This window comes from Pholcus phalangioides, unplaced genomic scaffold (assembly GCF_987345545.1).
Source record: "Pholcus phalangioides strain wild (caught in Gottingen) unplaced genomic scaffold, Ppha-v1.0 ptg000037l_1, whole genome shotgun sequence".
Taxonomy (NCBI): Eukaryota; Metazoa; Arthropoda; class Arachnida; order Araneae; family Pholcidae; genus Pholcus; species Pholcus phalangioides.
The window spans coordinates 521-20,699 of NW_028301624.1; the positions used below are offsets into that span (position 1 = coordinate 521).

Here is a 20,179-nt window from a genome sequence, read left to right on the forward strand (position 1 = left end):
CTTGTGTGGTATATATCGCCCCCCCTCATGCCCGAATGTGAAAATGTTCTTTTTTTTATCAGCTGGTTGGATACCTTATTTTGCTCTATACATTTTGCCTATTGAAATACATGAAACATTTTAGGAAAATAACTTCCATAGTAGAGCAAACATTTTAACGCCATTTCCCACGTCTTTTTCTTCCCAAGGACATAGCACATTTGTGCTGGCATGAGGGGGATGATATATTCAAGTGTAATGTTGAATGTTCTATGATGCTGCATATTTCTTTTATATACTTTACCTTGTCAACAATTAGGTCTTGTCTCTAATAGATGACCTGCTGAAAGCCAGAAAAAAGAGCCAAAGAAGCCGAATATGAAACTGACGTTGCAAGCACAGAGATAGAGGATGATGATTGTCGCAGGCCTAGAAAACGTAAACCAGTAATTCTCAGCAACAGTGAAAGTGATGATGAGAATGCGAGAAATACAATTGCTCTACCTAAACCGAGGCCAGTTATTGAATATTTGAAGCCTGAGCAAGAGAAATTATTGAATGAGAATAATAGTTTCTTAACAGGTAGGATATACAAGTAGAATAAGCAATTTTTTTCCATGGTTTTTACTGCAGTTTTTTCCACCATGGCAAGAAATTTGCCAACTCTGCCCTTCGCCACATTAGTCTGGAGTCCACTGTATTTTTCATGGATCAGGTTCTGATATGAAGATAACATTAGGAGCAGTGTGGAGTTTCCAGTTCTGGGAAATGCGATAAAAAAATAACCATGCTATATTTATGAATTATTATAGGGCCTCCAAGCTTTGTACTTTTTGTTTGCTTAATCACGTTTTATTGTAAGTTTCTCATCTAAATTCCTTAGTAATTAGCTTAAATTGAATAGTTTTTTTCCATCTGTAGAATTGGAGATAGAAGCAAGTCAGTATCTCAATACTCCTAAAACCTCATCCACTCCTGTTAGTCCACGAACTACTGATACGATTTTAAGTATACTCGTGGAAATCTGAACAGAATAACCAGCTCCTACAATGCATGAAACAACTGAACAAAAACATGAAGGTGGAATTGTCACAGATTCCTGTAGATTTGCCCATTTCTCTTCCTCTTATCACACAAGATGAGATTTTTTTATTGGAAGAGTTTCTGCAAGATGATATAACAATTTTTTCTCTCAATTTGGTAAGTATATCTTGATAATTAATCATTGCATGCTTACTGTGATTTTTATGAAACTGAAATGGGCTTAGAACCAGAATATTCAAATGAAGTTATAAATGCAAGTTTGTCACACGGAGTTGGTCCTTCCTAATTACAATTTCAATAAATATGCTTTCCAGTACCTGCCTTCCAGAGTGGGCAAAGGGGTTGTGCGAGCAGTGAATGATACATTACGGCATTTATTGACTGATCGGTTGGCGTGTGAATACAACTTTAAAGGAAGAAACAGCAAAGTTGCATTTGAATCCATATCGCTATGCAATGTTTTGTTACGCAAGTTTTTAATATCATGTATCAGGTTTTTAAGCAAAGAAAATTGGTATTTACAGCAAAAGTTACTCTTCTCGCATATGGATCATTCTCATGAAATTGAAAAATGGTAACGAAAAATGAATGTCAACTAAAGCTGATATGTAGTCAGCAAAGATGTTTGTTTGAAATTCATGGTGAAAATGTAGCATTTTGCGTGTTTCAGCATTTGACTTTATATTTATGCTTCTCAATTTGACCAAGCACTGATACTCAAAACAATTTTTTTTTGTCGAACACATTTTTACGTGTTTATTTTTTCCCATCAATTTAATAAGGATGACAGATTTTTAATTTGTTTAGTTTTGCTGAAGCAAGAGAGGTGCTCTTAAAGCAGTGTCTCCATGTAATGTTGTATATGCCATAGAATCAGGTTTTCTTACATTTTTATCCCTTTCAACTTATGGTAAAACCTTTCATTTTGTTACATAACGCCAGGAGAGAGATTTTCATGTTTTGCAACACTAAAAAAAGTGTATGTTGAAAATGTGTGCTTATATATCAGAAATAATAGAAGACTGAACTAAATTGTTTGGTGAAGTGAAAATAATTTTCAATTAAGCAGACTTAGTAATCTGGCCAGCATTTTTAGGTGGGTTTCATTCACTCCATTGAAGAGGAAAACATGTTAATGCATGTCAGTGCACGGAAGTTTATGTTAATTAAATGCACTTCTTCAATTAACGTCTAGTAATTTGGCACACCCTGGTGGTCTGACATGTGCCGGGCTAACAAGAGTCTGCTGTGTATATACATATATTTCAAAAAAGTAGCCAGGATTAATAAAAATACTTGCCTCTTTTTTCATGAATAAGTTGAGGTGACTCAACGGTAAATGTATCTTGTGATAGTGATGTACACGTGGCGAACACTTTTGCATCTGCTTCTTGCTTGCACCTGGCTAATCCAGCAAGTAACAAAGGACGAAAGAAGACAAAACTGTCTTGAGACCAGACTGTCGCATGAACCGACTCTGTATTATATTTTAAGCGTTTAACATTCATGCAAAACAATTGAGTTAAAAATTCAACTTTAAAGATGCCGGATAAGCAGATGCAAAAGTTCACACGTACATCACTATCACGAGATACGTATACCATTGAGTCACCTCAAAGTTAAATAATTATCCAGTTATTGCTATTTAAGGAAACACGATCAATGGCAATATTTTCTCTACCTTTTCTGCATAATTTTTTTTTTTTTATGAACTGCTTCATGTAAAATAAAAGATTCAGTGAAAAATAAAAGAAAGAGCCTATGTTTTCAGAGCATGGGGTGTTCTTTCAGTCAAGTCTCTTAGCATCAAATTGAACAGCCTGGACATTCTAGGACCTTTTCTTTACCATCTGCGTGTACAAGATATTTTTCATGAAATCATTATTTTGTTTAGTTATCTATTTATTTAAAATTTATTATAATTCTACAAGTAAAAATTTTTTTTCTTGTACCTTTATTTTGCAGGAGCTGTGAAAAAAGGCACAGGCGATTCTGATGTAACAATAAAGAATTATATTAAACTTTGGTTAAAACATGCGGTAATCGAAGTCATTGAAAAACAACTGTGAATTTTTGAGATAGCTGTAGTTCGTTTGCAACATGCTGAAAAAAGGAATTATCAGTAAGAGACAAACAAAAAGAAGAGTCAACCAAGTAATTGATAGATTTTTGAAAAATCAGTCAAGGAAATCACAGAGCCCCTGGCGTTCATTCATTCAGTCAAGAAAATGAATGTAAAAGTAATCAAGATCAATTTAGAGAAGAGACTTGCAATGATGGTGAAATTAATCCAGTGATACATAGTTATGATAAACACAATTTTGAAAATCGAAGTAAGTATTTGAGTGGTAATTTTTTTTTTAGTGATTCTTGCACAGCACCAAAACATGCAGAAGAAATTATGAGAGACAAAGAGCCCAGTGACGAGCTTCTTCAGTATGGCCTGAAGAAGTGGGCTGTCAAATATAAAATTCCTGGTGTAACAATAACCGATTTGCTGAAACTTCTTTCTCCATATCATCCTAATCTGATTAAAACAAGTCTATCTCTGTTAGGTACCCCTTAATGTGTACCCTAGACACAGAAAAATTAGATAATGGCGAGTTTTGCTATTTTGGTGTGGAGAAGCGTTTGATTTTATTTTTTTCTAAACATTCTATTGTTCCCTGTGATACCTTGCAATTAATATTCAACATCGATGGTTTACCACTTTTCAAAAGCTCCAGGGTGCAATTTTGGCCTATTTTGATGTCAGTTAATGACTGTTTAATAAACACTCCTGTAGTTGGCATATTTTGTGGCACCTCGAAACCAAAGCCTCTGGAAAAATTTCTAAATCATCTAGTTTTAGAACTAAAGTATTTGTTTGATGTTGGTTTTAATTTCAAGGGCAGGACCATTGGAATTAAGCTGCATTCTTTTATTTGCGATGCTCCTGCACGTGCATTTTTAAAATGTGTAAAGGGTCATGGGAGATACTCTTCATGTGATAAATGCACCTGTAATGGGACGTATGTTCCAGAGGGTAGAAATGTTGTTTCAGCAGATTTGAATGCGACAAATTGCAATGACAAATATTTTCGAGCACAAAGAGACAAAGATCATCACATTGGAACTTCACTTTTAGCTCTTGATATTGACATGATTTCACATTTCCCTTTGGATTATATGCATTGTGTGTGTTTAGGAGTTATGCAGAAACTGTTAAATTTTTGGCTGTGTGGCAAAGTTCCATTAAAATTAGATGCCAAAACATTTTTTCCAGCAGAATTCATAAGAAAGCCTAGAAGACTGAATGAAATAGACAGGTGGAAAGCCACAGAGCTACGAACCTTCCTCCTTTATGCTGGCCCTGTGGTTTTGCTTAATTTAGTTCATTCTTCCATATATGAGCATTTTTTATTATTGCATTGTGGTATCAGCATTTTATGTTCTCCACACTTTGGTGAATTATTCTAGTTCTGCTAATAACTTTCTTAGGGAATTTGTAAGCCACTCTGAAAAATTATATGGCAAATCATTTTTAGTATTTAATATTCATGTTTTGATTCACCTTGCAGATGATGTGAAAAAATTGGGTGTTTTAGATAATTTCTCAGCTTTTGTATTTGAAAGTTTTCTAGGCAGTTTAAAGAAAAGCATTAAATCTGGCAATAAGTCATTTGAACAAATTTGTCGAAGACTAAATGAATATGACAAACATGGTGAACCTTCTAATCAAATGCAGTCTGATTTATTTGAGATGCAAAATGAACATAACTTGGGGTCAGTTCCTTGTGATTTTATTGGACATCAATATAAAAAATTGTCATTCCTTAATAAATTCTGTATTTCAATTTCCTCTCTAAGTCCCGCTAATTGTTATTGTTTTACTAAAGAAAAATCAGTTATTCAGGTTTACAATGTATTGAGGAGAGCTGACAGATTAAGTATTTTAGGTCTAGGATTTATATAGTATAAACAGGAAAATTTCTATATATATCCCCTCCCATCTTCTAAACTGAATGTTTTTGTTGTGAAAGATTTGGCAAATATATATACTGAAGTATCCTTGGAGGATGTTGTTTCCAAATGTGTTTTGCCGCCCTTGAAAGATTATTTTGTAAGCTTACCATTGTTGCACAGTTCATAATCCATTTCGTCCATTGAACCACTGTGTAGAGATATAATATGCATATTTGACTGAATAAAACATTTTTTTTCCTTCAAATACTTGTTTGTTTTTTTAGTTCTATTCCACATGAATAATTTATAATGCGATACATATTGTAGGGGGGGGGGTTTGCATTATTTACTAATGCATCATTTAATCACGTCATGAAATGGTGCCCAGATGATGTCTTCAAAATAGACATAATTACCTATTTTATGACGTCAGTAATAAAGTATTTCATGACTTTCAAAAAACATCATTTTTAATGTCAGGCGACTACTTGGGAATAGATTCATTAGGAAACCAAACATAGAACTTGTATTTCGACAAGCCACTGTATTTATTGCATGTCAATATAATTATTATGATCGTTATATCATGTGAGCAAATGAGACGTAATGACAAAATAATAGCGAAATTGTTAATAGATGCTGATGTTTGGCGATAAGTTGCCAAACGTAACAGCAAGAGGTACACTTTACAACTTCACAGTAGCCTGATTCTGATTGGCTGATAATGTGGCAAGAATAAAAACTTACAATTTCTAAGTGTTAGTATCTAAGGTATCATATCACACACTTCTTGGCAGGAACTTTTAGGGTAGGGAGGTTCTGCCCTTCCTAGCCGGACCGACCAGAATTTTGCTTCTTTGAAATTCAATTTAAAAATGAAATAAAATAGAATATAAGAGTTTTCCTGTCGAGATGTTCCCAAGGGCAAAGAATTATGGTGGGTGAGTAGCTTTTGATGAGAGAGATTATCCTAGCTTTTTTATTATAATTTATATTTAAGCGGCTTCTTAATATGAACCTTTCCGTAGTTATGAATTGGCTTTTTTGCTTTAATTGATTTCTATATCACGACCGACATCGCTGGTTAAGCAATTAAAATGATACATTTAAATTTCGTTTGTATGAAGCTTAATTGTTTTGAAGTTTAATAAATAATTAAAATTTAATTGCGCAACAACGTAATAATGTCACCTCAGAAATTTTTTTGAAAAAGGGGTTGATGGAACTAAAAGTTTGAGAGAAACTATGTTCTAAATTAAAATGCGTAACCATAAAAGATAACTTTACTGAAGTTGTCATTTTGCATGAATGTATTTATTATTAATTCGTTCAGATGTTTAAATGTTTCGATTAATCAGAAAAATAATAATTTTGAACATTTTAGGAAGCAATCAATGACGAATCCCCTGAGTATCGAACTCGCGACACCTCTAAACATCCTTTGGTACTTTAGGAGAGTATCTTATCGACCTGGGCTACCGCACCAGGGAAAAAATTGTGGAACAAATTAAATTTTCCATGTAGCCCGCTAGCCACCGGCTTATTCAGAGTTATTTGGAATTATAAGATGGCATTTACGATGATTTCATGTAAACACTACAGTAATGTACTACATATAACCAGATACATTTTTTATTCATTCTTAAATTATTTTTCTATTAAATATGAATTTTCATTGATCCTGAAGTTATTTTATTTGTTAAATTTAAAATAATTTCTTTCAACTTCAAATTGGAATTTTCGTCAATTCTAAAAAACAATTTCTTTCGTTAAATATGAATTTTCATCAATTCTCAATGTTGGCAGATATGCCGCTATAAATTCATAACATTTTATGCTGCTCTTAGCCTGCAATTAGTGAAAACACAAGCTCAAATACCAATTTTTTAGTTGCAATGGCACCTGGAATTTGTCTAGTCCTGATGTATGCCTCTTTGAATGTCAAATTTTCTCTTGTGAACATATTAAGATGGTCCTGATATTGTATTAAATGCACCGCGTTACTTCTATCAAACTTATAGCTTGAAAAAATAAAAAAGCAGCGACAATGTGAAGTTGATTGATTGGTTCTACGAATGCAGGATAGAGTTTGGTCAGCCTCCTTGAAACTCCTAATAATAACTATTTGTTTTATTCTTTGCGGGCTACCAGAGATTACCATCTTAATTAAGAAACATTTCCGTCCTCTGTGCGGCCCACCCTTTTCTTCATACAGTACACTCTCAACTATCCCGACTCTGTATTATATATGCCCTAGGAAAATTATTAATTTTCTGTGATAAAATTAATAATTTACTTCACCAAGGTGTTCCAAGTATTATCAATTTGTGTAATCATTTATCAATGAAATAAATTTCAATAACTTTTTGTAAGAATTAAGTCTATATTATATTATTTTGTTTATTTTAAAAGTTTACGTTTTCACACTGTAGTTTACATGATTGTATATTCCCTATAATTAAGTTAGACTATAATTAGTTAGGGGTAATGCATTCTGAATGGGAAGAAAAATGTTTTCTATCATATATTATTCCTAACATACATAAATGGCCTGTGTAACTTAAATTCAAAAGGAAAAATTATTGCTTTTGCAGATGACCTAGCTTTGTTAACCTGAAAGCTCTTCAGTAAACTTCATTAATAGCACGCAGAACAATCTTAACTCAATAAATACTGTTCAAAAATAATAAATTAAAATCAAATGTAGGTAAAACTTAATTTATGCTATTTAACTGTGGTACTTTAATGATTTTGATGTACAAAAAAATACCATAGTATGACAGATCGCAACACACACATTTTAGGACATTTTATTTTATCAAGATTAAATATTGATTTACTTTACTACTTTATTTTGTGTTAGTAGAATCCTGATACTTCCGCAATCTTTATGCACTTTTTGTCACACACAAGTTCTTTATGCATATCATTCTGAGTAAAAATAGACTCATGCATACATTTCTACTTTTCAATCGGTTAAAGATACTTCAACATTTTAATGGCTATAAATGTTTATTAAATGAAGTGGTCTTTTCAATCTGAACTGACGTAAACGTAGGATATAATTCAGATGCTATACAGGTACCCAAACCAAATAAAATGTTTAAATTTTTTTTCCCTGTAATTAGCTCCTAAAATATGTAATTAACTTCCACAATTTATAATTGAACCACCACATCTTAATTGAACATGCACATAATTTTTTTTTTTTTACAAAATTTAAAATCATGGGGTTAACTCAAGAAAATTTAAACTATCTGTTTTGATATTTTTATTTATTATTATCATTCATAGGTATATATCTCAAAGGACAATAAAAAGACCAAGGGATCATACGATCCATATTGGTGATCATGGATGAAAAGATACAATTCATTTGATGTACATAATTCACACAAATTTATATAAATACAATTCATCATATATGAATGAAAGTTTTAATTAATATTGTTAAAATTTGTTAGATATTATGAAGATGAAAATTTTTTGAAAAGAAACAAAAAAAATATATATTGGAGTAAAATATTAATGCAGTAAAACCGGTTTTTAATGGAACCTGTATTAAGCGGAAACCTGCTTTCAATAGAAAAAAATTGTGGTCCCGTGATTTCAATGCCAAAATACACATTCGGTCCCTTGCGATTCCGTTGAAGACAGGTTTTACTGTATTATTATGTGGCAAACAGGAGTGTGAGTTTTAGTAAAATATGAGTCATTATAGTGTTATTTCAAAATTAGAGTTAAAAATAGATGACAAAAAAAACAAGACATCAGATATGATATTTTAAAAATATTGTTCAATATTAGTAATGGAAAGTACAAAATTTTGTAACAATATTTTGAAAAGGAGGTTTTTCTTTTTTTTTTTCATTTTGGATTTCGATAGGTTGGCTATTGTATTACTTTGAGGCTAAGTAAATGAAGTTTTTACATAAAATATTTTTATTCGGTTTAGGGATAACTGAAATTTGATTTGGTCTTTTGGGATTAATAATATTGCTTTTATTGCACTGAAGTCGATTTTTGTGAACAGCAATGCAGATTTTATAAAAATACAATTGTAATGTAATTATTGTTCATAAAATTGTATCATTAATATCTTTCTTTCATCTCACTAAATGCAAATTTTTTTAAATGTATCGACCCCATTCCTGTTGCCACTTATTTTTTTTGCGTAATATTATATACATGGATTTCTTTTTTCCTTTTCACTATTACTTTTACCAGCATACATATATTAATTTTTTTTCAGGACTCACAAGCCAGCTTAGCTCCAAAATATTTTGTATCTGTATTTCTGTATTTTGATTATATGAATAAATTGTCTTTATTATATATTTAAATTGTCTTATCTATTTGAAAAAAATTCATTAAAAAAAACCAGAAAAGAAATTGGCATTTTTGGGCGGCTTCTTCATGGGGGAGGAAGCATGAAAACTTATACTTTAAAATCGTAATGAATTTGTATTAATACTTTTTAGAAAAATTGACATTTGTTCATTTTGCTAAAAGCATTCTCTATAGCTAACAGTTTTTAACTTTTTATAGCATGATTAAAATAGGATAATTTTGAGCATTCTGAAATATGATTGAATGAGATATCTTCATAAGTTAAATCATGTGTTTTTTTTTAGACATTAACAATTTCAGCATGTAAAAATACATATGCAAAATGTAATATTCACACTGTTGGAAATTTCAATCAAAATTATAAATTGAAAGTTATAATAAATTTTCTGCAATTAAATGGCTCAAATTTTACAGATCATAGAAATCTTGTAAACAAATGTAATTGAAATAATGTTTGGATGGGATATAAATATCATGAAACACATATAAAAATTATATACCAGCTCTCAAGAACAATTCTTTGGGGCCCTGAATCTCTAGAATCTGCTCCTATAAGAAAATTATAAACAAATATTTCTTGATTCTATTTTGCACAAAATGCACAGTTACGCATACATTTATATAAATGCAATAAAGCATTACAGACCATTAAAAAACAACTCTCATCAATGCTGGGATCAATAGACAAGAGAAGTTTATGGGAAAAACAATTATTTTTCTCTTTGAAAATTTTTTTTTTTACTTATTCCACATTCTGTTTTCAATCAGAGCATGTCAGAATGCTAATCTTTGTGCATGTGTACACACTTAGACTGGCCCTACTTATAACAATCAAAACATTCATATTTAAAATACTTGTAAGGAACACACATATAGAGACTACATACATTTTGATACTCTAGAACAGTGGTTCCCAACCTTTTTCAGTCCGCGTACCCCCAGCTGGCTCGGTTCCTTTCCACGTACCCCGAATCCTCCAGACTCCCCCCCCCCTCAAATCTGTTTTGACCAGTACAGTTTTCGAAAAACTTCAAAACAAGGTACATGCTGAATTAAATTAAATAAATTCATTTCTTTGCTTACTTCAAAAAGAAAAAAAAAAAAAGAGCTAACAAATTAACACGAAGATTGGAAAAAAATTAATGTGATGTTTGGGACTGCATTGAATTACAGTTTTGAAAAATTAAGCTTAAAAGAGAATAAATACAAACTCAAATCCGGAGTTGTGTTCAATTTGCTTCTATATTTGTTTTTTTATGTAAATATACGAAGAAAATGTATTGTTCAATAAGCTCTGTGCTAACAAACAGCAACAAATACATTATGGCTCTTCTAGAAAGTTCACCGTATTCTCACCGTGGCAAGCCCAAAAACTGACTAAGTTCGCCATTCCCCCATTGAAGAGGATCTTCAGAGGGGTATCTGATGCGAGCTCTAGCGATTTCTCCTTTTCTGGAATCAACAAAGAAGCCGGTTCAAAATAGACTTCTTTGAAAAGATTAGATATCCACCGAACACCCATTTCCCTAGCTCTGAAAAATATTTTTCAAACAAGGATTTTAATTCTTCAAGTGGCCGACTATTAAATTTAGCCCAGCTTGTGACAAGAAATCGTGAAGTGTTTTGACCACTTCCTAAAAAAAAGGGCTACCTCGTGCCAAAGTTCGAACAGCAACGTCAGGACTTAACTCCGGGACAACCACCTAACTTTGGTGTGCAAAAGCAAAGCGTTGTGAAGGATGTCCATATCTTCGAAATTTATAAACAACTGTAGTTGGTAGGATTCACGTTGACAACCTTGACCGCTTCATCAAGAGCGTTTCACAAATTTGGAGGCAACGGTTTTGATGCAGGGATTTGACTGTGAATATAGTAACGAGTCCATTTCATTTTGTGAGCGACTTTTGCCACGCGTGCACAACGGCCTGAGTAGTAACTTTCTGTGGATTTTCCTCCATCTGTTGTGAGCTCAATGCATTTTGACCATTGAATTATTTTTTTAAGGAAATAATGATTAATTGCTTCAAATAAGTCTTTAACAGTCGTACGACCCCTTCGATGGGCGACAAATAAAAAGATTTACTTTTCTCTTTCAAGTACTTATCAATTACAAGTATCACAGAATATTGCGCAATGTTGGTACTTTCGTCGACTTGGATGGAAAAAATGGTTTGACAGAGGTATTAAACTCATTATAAGAGCACTTTCCTCTGCAAACATGCATCCGACAGCATCTTTTCACCAATAGTGTGATTTTTTCCTCGTCTCCCAATACAATAGCTAGGTTGTTTCGGTAGCTTTGACAGAATCACTTTTGGAAGATTCAAAATATGTTTTCACGTTTACAGGTGCACGGTATTTCATTTCGGTGTTTCAGTCCGCTTCCGCAAAGATCTAGTTTTTAGCCACTGATCCATAGCGCAAATCATGTGAGTAGTACGTGCTTGGTAGAAAAGTTGACATAGAAAATTGGGATTAACACGCACACGCCTCAATAGAAACGGCCACAACAAAAGTTAAACACAACACAAATTAATTCTTCACTTTTATGCACAGCCCGGCATGTGTCAACAATCAAATCTGAAACGCAGAAGAAAAGTGAGCCGAGAGGAAGGATTTCACAAATTCCGATCATAGGTTGAGAGCGGGCGGGACAAGGGAAGGCCGAACCTTCCAGCAGATGCAACCCCTCTGTTATAGAAGATTTCATTCATAGGGAAAGTCAATATATTGCAACTGACAATATTAGTAAAAACCTCTACCTACTTTTAAAATTTATTTTTAATCATTTTTATTTATTTTGTTCTTTTTTTAGATGGATGGCCGCCATTACCATTTTCTTTTCGCGTACCCCCGGTTGGGAACCGCTGCTCTAGAAAAATTTGTTAAAAAAACTCTTTTACGTACAAAACAAATTTTACAAACATTATGCCAGTTCAGTAGTATTTCTCCTACAATTTTGAAAGGGCTTTTCAGTGGGCATGCAATATTAAAGTTGATCCAGACTCCACCACAAGTCCACTAAAAATATGATGCTCATCTGAGTTTTGCTTCACTGTTTGCCTCAGACACATGAGCAAATTGACTGTTTGTCTCTGACACATAGGCTAAAATTCTAACTTCTTAGTTGCCATATCGACTTGTCAAGCCCTTTATTATTATATCTGTATTTAGGGATATGCAGCTGAATTAGAGGCAGAAAATTTTCAGAGAGCAAAGAAATTCAAATCTGCTTTATTTAACCTGTTCAAAATTTTGTTATGCATGGGGGTGCAACAGATAAATACTGACCAGAATAACACATACAAATTATATGATTTAAGGCAGGGATCTTCAACCTTTTTTGCTTCGCGAGCACCATTTATGTTTATTAGATTAACCCAAAATTCCAAAAAGAACATGGCTATATGTGTTTTAGAACCAAAGAAGAAAGAAAATATTGAAAAAACTCCTTATAGCGGGAGTTACTCGCTGTTGTAGACAAGAGTCTACATGCCCTAAAATACTGTTTAAATGAGCATAGAAGATACATAAGCAAAACCAAGACTTTAACCGCTCATCTATAGCCCAACACTGCTGGTCTTTTGACCATAAATTTGACTTCTCTTCTGCCAAAATCATCCAAAAATGCCCCTCACCGTCTGACTTGGATTTCTTTGAATCATTCCACATCAACAAAAACACAAACCAGTTGGTCAACGACCTATCTAGCACACCACCCTTCTCAAAAATCTGGCAACAGTTTCTACAATATAATTATTTTCTCAGTTGCGATTGGCTCCACCATTTTTCTTTTTCCGTCCTCCTCCTCTACTCTTTTGTTGCCGGTTCATTTTGAATTTGACTCTTGTCTACAACAGCGAGTAACTCACACTTTTAACTAAAAGCTTTTAAGCAAAACTCACATACAACATATATAATAAACATACCATAAAACCGTGTGAATTTAGCATTTCATGCACATTTATAAATATTTCTAATTTCTTTCATGAGAGGTGTTTCCATGATTAACATGAATAGCAATTGATCTCGTGTAATCCCTATTCATAGGAGATTTGTTAAATTTCTGGAGCTAAGCAGGGTCGGCACTAAATCAACAGGATTCAACTGTACATTCAGTTTAAATATCATGATTTTTCAATTTGTTACTCAAGTAATGGAAGCATATGTGCATACAATCACCCATAGTGTACAAATCATTGCACTACACAATCTCCTGATTTTTAATTGAGATGTATAATTCTAATCTCTGAATTAGACTGAAATAAAATTTCTCTGGATCATTTGATCATTTTTGTCACACCATGGTCATTTTCTGCAGACGAGGGCTAATTAGACCAGGACCTACAATTTATTGCAAATTCCAAACGGCAGGCTTGTTTTTTATACTCGAGAGGTTGGTGCGCTAACCCCTCGATGGGGACTCCCTGCGGTAGCAATTTTTTCTACGGTCACGTCACCGTTTCTGTTGTACCCCTGTGTCAGGAAAGTTTTCTGAACTGGGTATCAAACTCGCGACACCTCTAAACATACTTCGGTACTTTAAGCAAGTATCTTATCGACCTGGGCTACCGTGCCCAAATTTCTCTGGAAAATTGAATATACAAAACTTATGTAGTTGATTTTGTATAGGTCTCAATAGCCCTAATTTACATGGGATTTCTTTATACCAGCTGACCTTCAGTGTCAGTTTGGACACAAATATGTTAGGGCCACAAATACACTTACAACACATGTTCCTGCATGTACCAATTCATTATTGGATCGTATCCGCATCACATCTCCGGATACAATATTTTTTTAAGAAATAGATTAGATAAGAAAGGGGGATGGAGTCTTGATATACGTAAAATCATGTTTGAAGGCAAAAAGAGTACAACGTGCAGAGAACTGATATTGAAACTACAGTAAAACCTTGATAAGTCGTCACCTCAAGTTATCAAAAAATTATGACGGCTTAAGCGGAGTGACGACTTAAGAGGAGTTCCGTCAGTTTTAATGTGCAATGTTATGAAAATCGTATAAATTTAAAGTAATATCACATTTATTAAAATATGAATCAAAATAACAATATTAATAAAATTTATAGATTGTGAAAGAAAAAATAATAGCAATTTTTTAACTTTTTTATCTCTTATTACTTAAATTATTGTGGAAAAATGTACTGTACACTTTGATTTATACTAGTAATTTTTAATTTATAGACTAATAGAGCAGTTGTTAGAATAGGTAGCTTTTCTTCATAACAGAACTCTCTATTGCACATTAATTTTACATATGCATCAAATTTAATTTTAGTATTTTAATTCTTCATCAGTACTTCATGATGCAACTACAAAATAATCTTGAACAGTTTTGACTTAGTGGAGGGGCCCTGGGCAGGGAAAAGTAAACAGAAGACCTCAACTTGGCCTCACCGTTTCGCTTCTTGTGACAGAGCTTGGGTGTCTCGCGGTTTGTCCAGTTTCTCCAATGGAGCCCAGGCAGAAATGAGATCCAGCTTGAACAGTCAGTCCTCAACGTTCCAAAAACCTTAGTTGGCAAATGAATTTCCCCAGCGTAACTTTCGTTACTTAAACTGTTCCGTTTGGATTTATAGTATTTTATGGTGACTTTTAAGCATATGGCGATGCTGTTAACAAGCTCTTTTTTTAATGGGAGCCATAAAAATAGTCTGTTCCTCTTTCTCAAACTTTTTCATAGTGATGACTTAACCGAAATTAGCGACGAGCAAACGAAGGTTTAATAACATTGTAGTCTATGAGAGCTGCAAGGGTCTGAAGAAAAATGACGACTTATCAGGGTGCCGACTTAATGAGGTTTTACTGTATATAGGTTCAGCAAGAAAACAAAAAACATGATAAATTTATTTTAGGGGTTTGTTACAATCCACTGAATAGAATCCAAACTACATTGCCAAACTTCATAATGAAATTTCCTACACGTGTAAGCATAAGAGGGTTATTATATTAGGGGATTTCAATTACCCAGGTATCGATTGAGAGAACCTTTTGGCTAGAAATCAATATGAAAGACATTTTCTTAAGTTGGTGATCGATAATTTTTTTTATTAGCATATATCAGAAGCCACTAGGGGTACTGCTATTTTGGATTTAGTTCTCACTAGTTCCAAATATCTTGTTGAACATGTTTCGGTGGGAGATGAGTTTTTTTCCCGTGATCTCAGTCTCATTAGTTTTTCTGTAACTTTTCTTCGAGTAAGATTGATAACAAAAGACTGGTTCCTTGTTTTCTGAGGACTAGCTTTGATGTTTTGAGATGAAGGTTCGCGAAAGTTTTCAAAGACTGGTTGGAATCAGTCGGGGTGGTCAGTCAATGGGAAGAATTTAATACGAAGCTTTCCCTGTTTTGCATGACATCATACCCTTTGTTCGAAAAAAGCATGCTTGTACATAGCGCACCCTATGGTTCATGGATAGTGTCTGTAACCTTTATCTTGAAAATAAAAGAGCCTTCAGAGAGTATAAAAGTGGACAATGTGACCTGTCATTGTTTACTGATGAAAGAAAGGCATTGAAGAAAGTGATAAGGGATAGTAAAAAGGTAGTTGAATCTAGGTTGTCAGATAACATTGGCTCTGACCCAAAATCATTTTTTAGATATGTCAATAATGGATTTAAGGAGACAGTTGCCCCCCTCTTGATACAAGGGTCTAGGGTAGAGAGCAATGTGGGCATGTGTAGTGACTTTTCAATGGCTTTTTCGTGTCGATTTTTAATAGAGAAAATGATATTCAATGTACAGGTGTTGCATGGGGTGACAAAATCCTCAACGGAATTCAAGTGTAAGACGTGGAAGTCCAAAATCTTTTAAAAAAATGTATGTGCAAGCAAAGCACCAGGACCAGATGATATCTGTCCTAAGGGAATGTGCTAATGAATTGTTGGGGCCAGTCGCACAGATCTACAGAAATAGTGTTGCTGACGGTATCATCCCAAGGGACTGGAAGCTTGCTAATGTTGTTCTGATATTTAAAAAAAGTAGTAAAGAAACTGTGTCCTATTATTGTCCAGTGAGTTTGATGAGCTCCTTCTCGAAAATTTCGGAAATTATTATCAAAAGGTGATTGGTTAAGTGGATAGACAAAAATAATGTATTTTCGGATAATCAGCATGGGTTCAGGAAGGGAAAGTCATGTGTAACTAACCTCTTTTGCTTCTATGATCTTATGACTAAAGCTTTGGGAAAGGGCAACTTTTGAGGCATTTACATGAGATTAGGATTGGGAGCAACTTGCTGAATCGGATAGAATCATGGTTAAGAGATAGGTCACAACGGATTATGGTGAACGGGGAATTCTCTGGTTGGGGACAGATTTCACAAATGAAGTTCCTCAAGTAAGTGTCCTAGGCCTCATACTTTTCCCACTTTTTAAAGATAACCCCAATCAGGGTATCGATGGGATTACTAGTAAATTTGCAGATGACATGAAGCTAATGGAGGTAGTCAGGAATCAAAGCGACAGGGAGTTGCTCCAGACACACTCAAACAGGACTGGAGCATGATGTTTAGCATTGACAAGTGCATGGTTGCTCATTTTGTATGGAACCCGCATTTCTCTTACAAGTTAAATGGTGCTACTATACCGGATGTAACTAGGGTCACCATTCTGGGAATTCTCATTGACGAGCAGCTTAGGTTTTCTGAACATTGTTCAGCAGTGGCAAAAAAAAAAGCATATAAAATGCTTAGGTCTCTTTGCATTCTCCTAAAGTCATTCTTCCACTTTTACGAGGTTTAGTTCGTCCTGGAATGGAGTATGCTGTAAGGTTCTGGAGACCATACCAACAGAGGGATATAGACTTGGTTGAATGGGTGCAGAAAAGAGCTACACGTGTCCTTATTGGCACACGAAGAGAGACTCCATTTTTTGAATATGTTTACATTGATGCAGGGGTCGAGGAGATATGATCGAAGTGTTCAAAATTTTCAATGGGATGGATAGGATGGACCATGAACTTTTAGTACACCGCCAATCGACTGCTTTTACAAGGGGACACCAGTATCGTTTGGTAAGGGACAATTCTAGGTTATGGTGTTGCAGGGAATTTCTCTAATATCGTTGTTAATAAATGAAATAGCTTACCCCAGAAGTTAGTAAATTCTAATGCAATTGACACGTTAAAAAAAAATACAATAAACATTTTGGGGGTAAATCGAGAAGCTATCCATACTTAGCATAAGACAACCATAAGTATTCTTTATGGGCATTGTATATTTTTTCATGTATATATATTGTTTGTAATTGCATTTTAAAATTGAGTTACTGTATTTTTAAAATATATGACATCCATATTTATTATGGGCATCTTTTTCTCAGCCACCACGTTGGGCATTTTGCCTGTTGTGGCATTTTATTTGTATTAAAAATTTCTCATGGGAATGTTTAGAAAAGCATATATGGTTAAGTTGTAATTTCACTTTGACCAGGTAAGGGAGATTCTGTGGCATTTTTTATATTTCAAGTAAATTATGAGTAATCTGAGAAAAAATATATTAAAAAAAAAATTATATATAAAAAAAAAAAGAACCATTATCATTTCAATTAATACATTGTAGACCAGTTTTTCAGGGAAAAGCTCACTGGTCACACTGGCTACAAATGAGTACAAAAACATGAGTTGACAGGTGAATAATGTGTTAAAATGAAAAAATAACTTCTAAGATTACAAGAAAATGAAAGTGTGTAATTCAATAATGCTAATGCATGTAAGTTACTATGTATTATACTGGTATACCAGGAGTCCCCCCACTGCATAGTAATTTCATGTGAATTAGCTATCCACCTTCATCATGAATTTTCTTTAAATTCAACATCTACCAACTGAGCATTCAAGTTGCAAAATTATATACCAGAGTTCCCCCCAGAATTTTTCTTTTCAGTCAGGAGCAAGCCATTATCAAACCTTGATAATAGCCCACCCTTAGTGAAATGGCTCAATAGAATCTTTTTTTCTTCTGTATTTCTTCTATATTTCATGTCATAAAGAAGGCAAATGAACCAGACATGAACACAGTTTTGTTACCTGTTGCTCAAATCCACCATGTTCCACTTTTGCAGCAAATGATGGAAAAACATTATGCAACATTTGCAGCAAGATAACAGGCGATATTGTAATAGAAGAGTTGACTATACTTTCATAGAGGTCTGAAAGAGTTAAAATAAAAAGTCATAAATTAATAAAGACATTTATCCAATTCTTTGATACATAAACATATTTATGCATAAAAAAATCATTCAATCAAAAATGAATAAAGGAACTAGAAGAACCAAACCTAACAATAAAAACCTGAAGTGAATGATATGAACATATGAATGATAAAAGCCTGATGCCAAATTGCATGATTCTTCATTAAAATACTGAATTGAAACTTCAAAAATTACCTGCTATGATAGAATGAGAAGACTGACTTTTTGATCACCATTTAGAGAAATTCCTTTATTATACCTGAAAGTTGGAAATAATTTCCTAATTTTAATTTGAAAAAAAAAATCTATGAACATTAAGTCACACTCATTACAATGACCCTCAAGTTATAGCGACCATTAAGTCCTAAATGTTTTTATATAATGAATAAACTATGTTTTTCTTTTTAGTATAACACCTTCCAATATACATTCATTTTCGATGGGATGAATGTGGGTCATTATAATGAGCACCAACTGCAATATACTTACAGAAGATATTTCTCACTCTGTCTAATGTCATAAACAGGTTTAAAACCACCCATGCTGTCGCAGAACCAGAAAGAGATCAATACTGAAGCATATTATGGCATGGACCACTCAAATGAATAATTTAAAACCCTCTTAAAAAAATAACTATAGACATTTTGTTATAACCGAGGTGTCGTTACAACTGTGCTTATTTTAACCGAGTTCAACTGTATTTTTGTGTGCGTAAAACTACTAGGAAAAAAAAAAAAGACACATAAAAACTAAGCTTTCATCAAAAAATTTTCAAATTAAAAGAAAAAGGGGTTTCTCTCCCACCCCAAACCAGTCATTTCATGCTTTCTGATGGGCTAATTAGACCAGGGGCATAGCCCAACATCCTGGAGTAGAGGCCCCTAGGCTGGAATCTTTTATGGCCCCCAGATCATACTTTTAGGGGGGCCCTTTACAATGAATTTATAGTATGAACAAAACAAAAAATGATGAGAATCATCCCAGGGTCCTGCCAGCCCCCACCCTTGTGGAGGCCATGACCAGGCCCACAGTTTAGAGCCACATTCAATACACCAGATAAAAAAGCTACTACTAGTGGACTATACACATGAACTTCCTAAACATTCTTTTGGAGAATAAACTGGGGATTGATGCATGCCTGAAAGTGTTGGGTATGCCCTATAGTGTGACCACAGAAAGAAGCCTCTGATATTGTATGCCTTCATGACGAAGAAAGAAGGTTCATTCTTCAATAGGGAGATATGGGGAAAAAAAAGGAAATATTCTTCAGGGTTGCTGCCGAGTCCTCTTTTTTCATTTCTCCCTACTGAAGAATGAACTCACTTTTTTGGTGAGTGATGGAGGCCATACAAGGTCAAAGGCCATGTTTCATGATCACACTATATATTGAAGACCAAGAGAAAAATAGTCCAGTGCAAAATTCTAACGAAGAATGCCTGAAATTTCCTAGGATGATCAATACAAGAATCACCAAATTGAAAAATGCGAGGGAACCTCAATTACATGAAAACTTTTTCACTTTTCAAAACACTTTTCAAAAAAAAAAAAGTCAGTTTTCTTAATTTTTTTTCTGAAGAATAAAAAAAATCATCACATAAAATAAAAAATTCTTCTTCCAATCAAAATGAAGATGACCACGATTATGAAAAA

General features: G+C 33.7%; 1 protein-coding gene and 1 long non-coding RNA gene across 3 annotated transcripts in view; one reads left to right on the forward strand and one right to left on the reverse strand.

Annotated features, from left to right (window-relative positions):
* Positions 1-318: 318 nt before the first annotated feature.
* LOC149065853 (uncharacterized) lies at positions 319-4,578 on the forward strand. Its single transcript, XM_089253381.1, has 3 exons — positions 319-561; positions 901-1,179; positions 2,989-4,578. Exon 3 carries the CDS (start codon positions 3,589-3,591, stop codon positions 4,480-4,482), a length of 894 nt encoding a protein of 297 aa, XP_089109507.1. The 5' UTR covers positions 319-561; positions 901-1,179; positions 2,989-3,588; the 3' UTR covers positions 4,483-4,578.
* Positions 4,579-8,224: 3,646 nt separating this feature from the next.
* The window catches only part of LOC149065854 (uncharacterized), a 43,216-nt gene continuing 31,261 nt past the window's right edge, over positions 8,225-20,179 (reverse strand). For both annotated transcript variants that reach the window (XR_016195588.1, XR_016195587.1), the window contains 3 exons: positions 18,725-18,788; positions 18,366-18,487; positions 8,225-9,867 (listed from right to left, as the gene is read on the reverse strand). This is a non-coding gene — a long non-coding RNA (uncharacterized LOC149065854). The remainder of the gene's footprint in view (positions 9,868-18,365; positions 18,488-18,724; positions 18,789-20,179) is intronic.

Coding starts and splice junctions, on each gene's coding strand:
- LOC149065853 (XM_089253381.1), top strand. CDS start 3,589: ATGTGTACCCTAGACACAGAAAAATTAGATAATGGCGAGTTTTGCTAT.